Genomic DNA, 11,567 nt, shown 5'->3' with positions numbered 1-11,567 from the left:
CTTGGTGCTATAATGAGTGAGTTGTCCCTCTTGGTTCCCATGAGAGCTGGTTGTTAAAAAGAGCATGGCATCCCCCATCCTTCACTTCTTCTCCTGCCACATGATCTTTGCATGCCCTTTTGCCTTTTACTGTGAGTAGAAGCAGCCTGAGGCTCTCCCTAGAAGCAAATGCTGGCACCAAGCTTCTTGTACAGCCTTGATATAGTTTGGATGTCCCCTCCAAATCCAATGTTGAGATGTAATCCCCAGTGTTGGAGGTGGGGCCTGGAGGGAAGTGTTTGGGTCATGGGGGCAGATTCCTCATATTCTTGGTGCTGTCCTTGTAAGAGTGAGTAAGCTCTTGTGAGATCCTGTTGTTTAAAAGTGTATGGCACCTCCTGCCCCCGCTTGTTCCCTCTTGCCACGCGAGACGCTTGTTCCCCCTTTGCCTTCCACCATGATTGTAAACTTCCTGAGGCCCTCACCAGAAGCTGAGAAGATGTCAGTGCCATGCTTCCTGTATAGCCTGCAGAACTGTGAGCCAATTTTCTTTATAAATTACTCAGCTTCAGGTAATCCTTTATAGCAACACAAAAATGGACTAAGACACACAGTCATTTAATTCATCTGAGCCTCAGTTTCATCTGCAAAGCTATGATACCTGCCTCATAGGGTTGAATAAAGATATTCGATATACTCTATAGGTATATGTATATAGGCCATAGTCTGCTAAGACCTGCATTAAACTATAATGAGCTACTCACATATAACTGTAACTTAGCTTCAGTTACAGTTACACAATATGTCACCCACAACGCCTAAAATACTTAGTTTATATATTTTATTTGTATTCTTTTGGTTAATATTCTTTCATATGTTCTGGAAGGATATAAACCAAAATAATATAAATAAAATATAAATAGTGGTTATTTCTAGGTGATGGAATTATAAGTGAAATTATTATTTTATTGCGCCTTTCTTATTTGTATTTTCTAACGTAAATTAAAGTATTATGTCTCCCTGAGTGTCAGCATAGCATTGTGAATACAGTCATAGACGCTGGAGCCTGCTTGCAATGCTGGCTCCCTTACTACCTGCGTGAGCTTGGGGAAGTCACATAGTCTCTATTTCAGTTTCCCCATTTGTAAAATGGAGATAATATTACTTCCGTTATACAACAAAATGAGTTAATAGAGGTGAAATGATTAGAATTGTGCATGGCAGATAGCATTACATAAATGTTTTCAAATATTATTTTTCTTTCCATGTACTTTCTCTTAAAATTCCTAGTTTTTGGATGTCTTTAATATAGTAATCAACAAACGAAGTTAGTTATATGTGAGTAGTTCACTATAGTTTTTAACACAGGTCTTAGCACACTATGGCCCGTGGCCCAGCAGCCCCCAAGCTAAGTATGGTTTTCATACTTTTAATGGGTTGTGAAAGATGGAAAGAAAAAAAAGAATTTGCAACAGAGACAGTACGTGACCCACAAAGCCTGAAATACTATTTGGTCCTTTACAGGAAAAGGTTGCTGACCTTTGGCTTAATATGCTTTCCCTTTCAAATACATTTGCAATTTTAAATCAGCACAGTTTATACCAAGGAATAAATCTCTAAAGGAGGAATTTCAAGAAACACCTTAAATAGAAAGGAAAATAGTTTCGGACAGTGAAAATAGTATTTCATCTTGTGAATGTTTGTTCCCCTCCTCTCTGTTGAGAATAATTTTTCTACCAATGACTAATAATCACTTCATGGTAATTAATTGAAGGTTTGGTACAGTAGGAGCAAACAATCCAAAAGGTACTTAAACTCACGAGGCTAAATGGGATCTCAAATGATTATTGTGTTGCTCTTGGCCAACTCTGTCAGGCTGATCCAACTACCATGGGAATTGCTCTCATACCAGGTCTGGAATCAGCAAATTTGCTAGGCTAAGTATCCAGTTCTTTGCCACAGACCCTTGTGGTAATGAGTGTGGGAGCATGAAAGCTGACTCAGGAAGTCTTTAAGCATACTTCAGAGAAATAAAGTTGCCTGAAGTAAAATCTTTAGAAATCTTAAATTGTTAAAAAGCAATTGTGAAAAGAGGGGAAATTAAGCAATGTTTTTTATTTTTTGCCAACAAAGTGTTAACCCGAGACTCTCTGGGTAACTTTATCTACTACTTTAATTAGCCTTGAACAATTGGGAGACATTTTATGCTTTATGCAAACAAAATAGCTGCAGGCAAGAGAATGGAATAAGGGAGTCCTGGGTAGAGACCTGATGTTCCTCTGAGGGCCCTCAAGTAAGTCACATAGGAAGCTAGCAGCTCTGTCTGTGAAGTTGATGTGGGGGTGGGGCAGGCATTTGTCTACTGAATCCAGGAGTCTGCGGGTGTTGTATTAACTGAAGGTAAGGGTGGGAGGAATGAAGGGACACTTTATTTTTGACCTTAATTGGGCTTGCTGAGATTCAAACATGAATGAATGGTCAATTGAGTGGCTGTGGTTTGCCAGCAATCTATTTGCATGAAGCAAGAAGGACACTTCCAGGGCAGAGGAACAGGCACATTTGGCACAGTCAAAAAATTCTTAATTATAAAAGGCAGAGGCACTTCTGAATACAGCACAGATTCTGTCTTCAGACTTGACTTTCAGCCCAGCTTCTGAGTATCTAAGTCCAACGTGTTGGGTTTACAGGTGTGAATCACTACACTCAGCCACTTTATTTTTCTTAATTACATCAACTTGGTAGGGACATGGGTCTGCTATGGTCCTGGGGAAGGAGTTGGAAGAGGCATGTAGAGGAGAAGACATTCAGGCTGAGAGTAAGACCCACCACTACATATAAGATCCAGGAAGGCAGGGGCTTTGTCTTGGTTTCCACTATATCCCCTAACCTGAAAACAGGACCTGGAATGTGCAGGTGCTGAAAAAATGTTCATTGAATAAACAAATGAAATACAGGCAAAGTATATACAGGTCCTATTGTAAAACATCATAAAGGTTGACGAAGCAGTAGTCATTTCTCTTACTGGAGGTAATGACATTTCAAAAATCACTGAAGAAATACAATAAGAAAGAAACCTAATTAATTATACAACATCCTAACCCAACCATTATTACACTTCTATTGTTATACTTTCAGTATTTTATAATATGCATTTAAAATAGATTTGTAGTCAGAAAATTTCTGATGGGAAATATGGAACTTATTTTCAAAAGAACCAATCTGCCTTTACCGACAAAATATCACTAAAAACCAACATAGGTGATGTTACCCAAGTAAGTCTGAAATAATTATTGATAGCTAAGTCAATACAACAAAGTATGTGGTATAAATCTTAGAGTTACTGTTCTTTACCAGTGTAAGACATGCATTCTCTTGCTAGTCCTACTCTATGGGTTTCAGTGTTCTCATTTGTAAAATGAGAGGGCTGGGGCTCAATAATCTCAAAGGTTATTTTATTTAATTTAATCTCTAAATTTTATTTTACATGCCGATTGTAAAGCAGTTTGTGTGTGTGTATATACATAATATATAATAATATTAATTCAGATATAGGAGCTCCTTCCATGCAGAAGGAATACAGATTTTAGAAATTCACATTTTAAAAGCCATCTCCAATTTTTTGGGACTAATTTTTTTTTTTTTTTTTTTTTTTTTTTTGAGGTGGAGTCTCGCTCTCGCCCAGGCTGGAGTGCAGTGGCGCGATCTCGGCTCACTGCAAGCTCCGCCTCCTGAGTTCACACCATGTTTCTGCCTCAGCCTCCCAAGTAGCTGGGACTACAGTCGCCCGCTACCATGCCCGGCTAATTTTTTTTTTTTTTTTTTTTTTTTTTTTTTTGTATTTTTAGTAGAGACGGGATTTCACCATGTTAGGCAGGATGGTCTCAATCTCCTGACCTCGTGATCCGCCCACCTCGGCCTCCCAAACTGCTGGGATTACAGGCTTGAGCCACCGCGCCCAGCCTTTTGGGACTACTTTTTACCTGAAGGAATTGCAGTAAGTAGTTTCACTTAATAGATAGACAGATTATTAGTATTTTAAATTCCCAAAGATAAATCTTTATCCTTCTAACCCAACAAAACAGAGTTAATTAAAAACAAAGTCACAACAACAACCCAACTAGGAGTAGTCAAAGGGGAAGAGTGATGGTAAAACGTAATTGGTTCATTGGCATAGAAATGGGATAAACAGGCCGGCTGCAGTAGCTCACGCCTGTAATCCCAACACTTTGGGAGGCCGAGGTGGGTGGATCATGAGGTCAGGAAATCGAGACCCATCCTGGCCAACATGGAGAAACCCCGTCTCTACTAAAATAAAAAAAAATAATAATTGCTGGGCATGGTGGTATGCCCCTGTACTCCCAGCTACTCGGGAGGCTGAAGCAGGGGAATCGCTTGAACCCGGGAGGCAGAGGTTGTAGTGAGTCGAGATCGCGCCATTGCACTCCAGCCTGGCAACAGAGTAAGACTCCGTCTAAAAAAAAAAAAAAAAAAAAAAAGGGATAAAGAAAATTCTTTTTCTTTTTCGAGACAGGGTCTCACTGTGTCACCCAGGCTAGAGTGTAGTGGCACAATCACGGCTCACTGCAGCCTCAACCTCCCAGGCTCAGGTGATTCTCCCACCTTAGCCTCCCGAGTAGCTGGGACTACAGACACCTGTGACCACGCCTGGCTAATTTTTGTACTTTTTGTAGAGATGGGGTCTCACCATGTTGGCTAGGCTGGTCTCGAACTCCTGGCCTCAAGCCATCCTCCCGCCTTGGCCTCCCAAAGTGCTGGGATTACAGGCATGAGCCATCGCACCCGGCCAGAAAATTATATCATTAGGCTCGTAAATGGAGGAGTTAGTAATGCCTGAAATTTTTCCTCTTTGTAGAATTCAGGGTCAACCCTATTGATCCTGTGTTTTTTTAAGGACCAAATCACCATCGTCTCCTGAGGATAACTCAACAGATACAATTAATTCATTAATGTAGATATTATCTTTCTTTTGATGGTCACAGGAGAAGTGCCTTGAATTGAAGCTTTATCTTCTCCACTGTCACCATCACTAGGCAGGTTAGGCTGACAGGACCGCGTGGCTTAAGGCAACGCCTCGGGAGGGAGCGAAAAACGCATCCACTGTGGAGATGAGGTTTCGGTTGCCTCCATTCTTTAAATAGCGCAAACCTGTCACAATGTCAAAAGAACCATATTTGAATTCGAGCTGCAAGTAAGTAAATCGAAGTATACTAGAATTGATTCCCAGCCTGAAGGCGGATGCTGAATTCAGACCATCCAGTGACACTCCAGGATTACCACGGTAGTTCATGAAAGGAAGAGAATCTGGGACTAAACAGACAGAGTCTACACCCGCTTTTCCTGCACCAAAAAACGCCGAGATGTTCATCGGCATCGCGTTAGTCACATTAGGAGCAGCAACTGCATTATCAAAAACTGCAACATGCATGTAAATAATAGCTACTTTCCCACTACGTGTCGTCGGCTGGCAGTGGATGCCCCCTGTAGGATCCCTATAGGATGCCTTACAGTTCCCCACGGACATCTGCCCAGGCGACTGGGAGTCCCAGGCCCCACCCCGCCCTCCAAAACCCGTCTTGGGCGTTCAATACCCCGCGCTCACCGCGGTCTCTTGCTGCCCCCTGCCAGGCCCCTAGCGTCCGGCTACGAAGGGCTGAAGTACCGCCACGAGGGCGCGCAGGACCAACGACGTCACCTCTGTGCGCGACCCGAGGCCGGAAGTTAGTCTTTTCCACTTCCGCTCCTCCTAGCCGCTCCGGACCCCAGGGGCGGAAGTAAAAGCCATCTACAGCGGATGGGTGAAGTTCAGGGTGAGATTGGGAAGGTGGTGAGCCTGTGCTTTCCTTTCTTTTTGTTAAGAAGTGGGTGTGGGTGACTGCTGTACAGTGCAGCCCCTTGCAGAGTTGTCCTTGGAGGAGGAAGAGGGATGGAAAGAGCCTTCGGTGTGGAATTACCTTGGTTTTGAGTTAAGAAAGACCCACCTGGGTTCGAACCCTAATGCTTCAGCTAGCGAAGGCAGGCTAGTATGGGAGCTCGGCGCTGTTTCAGATTTTGTAATTTTAAGGCTTATGCCTACCTTTTAAATTGTTGTGGGGAGTAAAGCGTGACAATGTATATGAAGCACTTAGCTTTGCTACAAAACATATTCGTGATTCCGCTACCTTTTCCCATCATATGTAGGCATGTACTTGCCGTTTTCTTTTCTGTATGTCTGAGAAATGTTGTTTGCAAGAAGTAATGCGTCTCACGAGAACATAATGCAACGAGAACGTTAGCTGGGATAGAACTCTTACTTTGTATTAGGAAGGCCTGAAATATTTTGCCTTTTTTTGTGTGTGTGTCATTTCTAGAGACAGCTGTTCTCCAGCCTTTCTGGAGGGATGCAGAGCCTTTCCTTAAGACAAACAAGGTGAGAAATGCATGTAAAGATCTCCAAACTTAGCTTGCTGTATCAAAAGAAGACCAGCTGGAATGTGGTATTTTAGGGCCAGTGATTAGTTATTTCCATTAACAGCCTTTTTAACAGGCCAGTTGTGGGGCAGAGGCGAACGTAAATCTTTTTTCAGACCGCTCATACTACAAGCATAGAGATTTTCAGTGTGTTTGTTAAGTTTGAACATTAGCCCTTTGGATAATGGTTTTGGTTAATTAAAAAGTCTATTTGAGAAATAGATCAAAGTCAATTTTTGAATAGGTACCATTTTTGAAATTTGTACATGAGGAAGGTTGCTAACTTTCTTGTATTAGGCTATTTAGATGTTCATTTACCCTACTAGATATATTATGAGTATTTTGAGTGGAGATCCGTTGCTAAGAGTAAAGAAAGCATCATGGAGAATTTTGAAGTGTGACTTCTTTGGTGCTAGAAACCGAAAAATAGATAAAGATAATTTGTATTTTCCATTGTTTTTCACACCAAAGGCCAGTTTTACTGGTTTAAATTTTTTCGTCTGACTGCAAAGTAACACATGTTCATTAAAGTCCCAGTATTTCAGAAGTAATACTTCAGAAGAAGCCTCTAATAATCTTTCAGGAATAACTGTCATTCCACTTCTCCCCTCTGTATATATTAACATCCGCCTCCCCGCCTTTAATATACATGGCATTATCCATACTGTTAGGCAGTTTGTCATGTAGAATATCTGACATCTTTTGATTGCAGTAGATCGGCCTTTATTTTTGACACCTTTATAGTATATTGCATAGATGTACCACAATTTATTAATTATTCTATTGGTGGCCATTTGGGTTTCTTCTTCTTTGTTATAGCAAATAATGTTATGATGGTTATCCTTTTTCTTTCTTTTTCTTTTCTTTTCTTTTTTTTATGAGACAGAGTCTTGCTCTGTCACCCAGACTGGAGTGCAGTGGTGCAATCTCAGCTCATTACAACCTCCGCCTGCCGGGTTTAAGCAGTTATTGTGCCTTAGCCACCTGAGTAGCTGAGCTTAGAGGCATGTATCACCATGCCTAATTTTAGTATTTTTAGTAGAGATGGGTTTCGTCATGTTGGCCAGGCTGATCTCAAACTCCTGGCCTCCCAAAGTGGTGAGATTATAGGGGTGAAGCCACTGTGCTTGGCCTGGTCATCCTTTTTCATAACAAACACATATTCTTGTCTTTTTTTCTTCTTGAGATGGGCTCACTCTGTCATCCAGGCTGGGGTGCAGTGGCTAGATTATGGCTCACTGCAGCCTCGATCTCCTGGGCTCAAGCAGTCCTCCTGCCTCAGCCTCCTGAGCAGCTGGGACTATAGGTGTGTGCTGTTACAGTTGGCTAATGTTTTGATTTTTTGTAGAATAAAGGTCTCACTTTGTTGTCCAGGCTGGTCTCAAACTCCTGGGTTTAAGCAATCCTCCCACCTTGGCTTTCCAAAATGCTGGGATTATAGGTGTGAGCCACTGCCCCTGGCCCTTTTTTTCCCCTTTGGATAATCTCCAAGAAGTGGAAATGCTGAGTTAAAGGCTATGAACATTTAAAATTATGGCAGCTGGTGCCAAATTCTGGTCCATTAACAATATTTGAGAATTTCCTCTGTTGCCTCATATGTTCATTAACAGTCAATATTATTAATTACTGTTTCTAGGTTTAGCTGAGACCGCACATGTCATTTTTAGAGTAAATTTATTGCATTTTAGTATTGTTATCAAGACCACATTTCTAGATTTAGCTGAGACTACACGTCGTTTTTAGAGTAAATTTATGCATTTTAGTATTGTAATCAAGACCAAATTTCAGTTGCCAGTTGTAAGTCCATTTCAGCTCTTGTTTTCTATAAGTAGAAAGCTTAGTTTTAGATTCCTTAGTAATAAATTGTCTTAAAACAAATGGTTGATTTCAGTGGTTAGTATTTTAAGGTAAGTTAAGGATTTGAGGGAAGATTATATTTGAATGGGACCTTGTCCTATGGATAGGCATCAGGAGAATGGGCCTTTCTAAAAGAAAGAGCAACTTAAGCAAAGACAGGGAGACAGGAATGGGCAAGGATGTTTGGGATCAGAGGTTTGAGAGGTGATAGTGCTAGGTATTGAGGTGGTAGAATAGAAGAGATAGCTGGAAAGGTAGTTAGAAGTAGATGGTAAGGTAATTAGAACTAACTGAAAAGGTAGCTAGAAAAAGACCACTTTGAAGATTTTGTTTTTTCGGGGAGAGCTATAGATGGTCTTTAATCAGATAATGAGGGACATAATCACATCATTGTACAAATATCAGTATGGTGGCAGTTTTGAGTGATGGATGTCAGAGAAGCACATCAGGTGGCTGTTACAGGCTGGGTAAAAGAGAATGAAGACTTGTAACAGAATGAGAATTACAAAGAGTAGCGAGGTTGGATGTCAGAGAGATGCCAAAGGAGTTGAGTCTACATGATTTGATCACTGGAGTTGAGGAAGAGGAAGAAAGCAAAGCTCACTTTTAGATTTTTATCACAAATGACTCTTAGGATAGTGATTGTGATAATGATATCTTTAGTCAGAAGAGGGCAAATTTGGGGACTGGGAAAGATACTCAAGTTTGGGGCATGTTAGTTTGTGTGGAAGATAATTCCATGGAGGATGAGTTATACACAAGACATGAAATTTACTTGTGACAGATTTAGAAGAAACGTTTATAGATTTGTTACTTTTTGTTAGGAATTTTGGCATACATTTTCACTTATTTTTAGTTTGTTATTAATAGAATTTCTGTTGAACATTCTGTGGCTTGTTCAGCCTGTTTATCATGATGCTAATAGTCTCAAGAAAGTGCACTGTCTAGAGTAGTAGTCTTCACACTTTTTTGATTGTATACATTGTCAATAAAAATATGCCTATAATATATGTACATTTGTTTATTCATTAGATAATATAAACAATCAGATTGTTTATATTATAAAACATATGTAGAAAGAATTTTTCAAAGGCTAAGACAAATATAAGTCGTAGTTTTACTGTTTTCTTCCTCCATCCCATTGTATTGTCTTGGACCTCTCTAGAAAATACTGGTCTGATTTCCAGCTGATGCATTCTGCCCCTTTGTTCCAGTAGAGGTCACTCGAGCATCTGGAAGAGAGAACAGGCTGTTGAACTATGCAAGGTAGAGCCTTCCTTCTTCAGTTAGAAGGATAATTATATTTTAAAGTTTCTAAATTCATGCATTTTTGGAAAAGTATGTAATTACAGAGTAGTATGTGGTATTATGGAGAAGTGAAGAATAGTGAGCTCAGTAGAGTATGGATCAATCTGAAATGTGCTTTTGTTGTTTGATGTTTATGTTGTGAGTGCCTTGCATTTGGCTTTGAACATTACTTGATTCTATAGTTTTGGAATCTTTTCCCAATTCTGTGAGAATCTGTAGATTATGTGAGCCACAGGAATGTTCCCTGCCTGTAGGCATAATCAAGTTCTAGTTAAAAATTGGAGTAATTGAAAGGACAGACACAAAGAGGCTTTCTTTGAAATTGATCTTGAAAGCAGTATCTTTAGCCCAAAGAGGTTAATAGTGGGTTGGAATCATCTATCTCTATTTTCTGTTTTATGCTTAATTAGGAGAAGGAGAAAAAAGAAATGCCTTTTCTAAGTAAGAGCCCATTGTAAGTAATTAGAAATCAAGCACGAACTTGTTACAGCTATATATTCTAAAAAGGCAAAAGTACAGTTTAAAAAATATATATGTACTGTTATATGACTCAGGCACAAGTAGCTTAGAAACAAATCATTAGATAGGTTGAATAACAGAACGCTTTTTCTGTTGCTTTCCTCAAGGTTGAATAACAGAACACTTTTTCTGTTGCTTTCCTCATAAAATATTTCTAATAAATGGAGATGCTCATTTTAGTAGGGACCTATGATTATGATTATAAATAAGTTTGTGTGTTTTGAGCCCCATTTCTAAATGATCAGGAAAATGAGTTATTGAGGTTTTAGTCACATGCTAGAAGCTGCAAGTTGAAAGTGTGGTGCAACAGATGCAAACAGCCCAGAATTAGTCTTGCGTAATATGGTGATGGAGAAGGGGAGAATGGTAAAAGTAGCGTTTTAATGTTTACGTGCCATCTTTCAGCACAGTTTCACATGTGGCGGGCCATGTGGATTTAATATCACAACTAGATCATTTTGAAGATGAAAATTGGTTTGGAATTATTGGGTTACAACGTAGGGAATGGTAGGGTAAACCAAATGAGATGGAGATTGTGATCAAGAGCTGTTGACTAGAGGTCTATATACGCTAAGAAAAATTAAGGCTTTAATGGTAGCATGGATATAAAGGGTAGCAGGAATTTAGAAAAAGATGTTCAAGATGGAAATTAATCTGAGGTGTTGGTTTTCAGGGCTAGATTTACAGTTTGAAAACCAGGAGGCCAGAGGCAAAGAAATCTAGTATCTATGGGCAGGGCAAGGTCAAAGACCTGGAAAATTGAAATATAAGGCAGAAGTGAAAGTGTCATTATAAGAAATAAGCCACGCCTGGCATGGTGGCTCACACCTGTAATCCCAGCACTTTGGAGGGCCAAGGCAGGCAGATCACTTGAGCCCAGCAGTTCGAGACCAGTCTGGGTGACATAGTGAAATGCTGTCTCTACAAAAAATAAAAATGAAAAATTAGCTGGGCGTGTGGGGCATTCCTGTGGTCCCAACTACTCGGGAGGCTGAGGTGGAAGCATCACCTGAGCCCAGGGAGGTGAGGCTGCAACGAGCCATGATTGTGCTGCTGCACTCCAAGCCTGGATGACAGAGTGAGACTCTGTGTCAAAAAAAAAAAAAAAAAAGTTTGGAAATCAGAAGGACAAAGCAGAGATGGAGAGGGTCAACTGATTTTAGATAGCCAAGGCAGGCAAGGGTAAACAAAAAGAGCAAGAAAAAAGCAAGAACAATTCTGGGGCACTAATGGTGCCCCATCCTGCTTTTCTTTATGTTAACAATGGAAGCAGCCCTGTGCTTACAGGTAACAGAAGCAGTGAGCTAGGGAGAGACAGTGATACATGTACATTTGTTTATTGATTATGTATGTCTTACAGTACAATCATATTGTTTATATTATAAAACATGTAGAAAGAATTTTTCAAAGGCTAAGACAAATATAAATTGTAGTTT

At 40.2% G+C, this 11,567-nt stretch overlaps 1 protein-coding gene across 13 annotated transcripts in view; it reads left to right on the top strand.

Moving 5' to 3' along the window:
* Positions 1-5,732: 5,732 nt before the first annotated feature.
* MTERF1 (mitochondrial transcription termination factor 1) overlaps positions 5,733-11,567 on the top strand; it is a 367,985-nt gene continuing 362,150 nt past the window's right edge. For 3 of the 13 annotated variants that reach the window (XR_004032237.1, XR_004032235.1, XR_004032236.1), the window contains exons 1-3: positions 5,784-5,807; positions 6,348-6,406; positions 9,470-9,570. Coding sequence is in view for 4 of the 13 variants with exons in the window: in XM_003252407.4 (XP_003252455.3) it covers positions 5,792-5,824; positions 6,348-6,406 (92 nt within the window). In the remaining 9 variants the exon portion in view is untranslated. Of the gene's footprint in view, positions 5,825-6,347; positions 6,407-9,469; positions 9,571-11,567 lie in introns of all 13 variants that reach the window. The other 10 variants (XM_012510243.2, XM_030822059.1, XM_030822057.1 and 7 more) reach the window with 10 other exon arrangements.

This window comes from Nomascus leucogenys, chromosome 11 (genome assembly GCF_006542625.1).
Source record: "Nomascus leucogenys isolate Asia chromosome 11, Asia_NLE_v1, whole genome shotgun sequence".
In the NCBI taxonomy this organism is placed as follows: Eukaryota; Metazoa; Chordata; class Mammalia; order Primates; family Hylobatidae; genus Nomascus; species Nomascus leucogenys.
The sequence above is the reverse complement of the archived record's forward strand: the minus strand, read 5'-3'. Positions and strand labels throughout refer to the sequence as shown.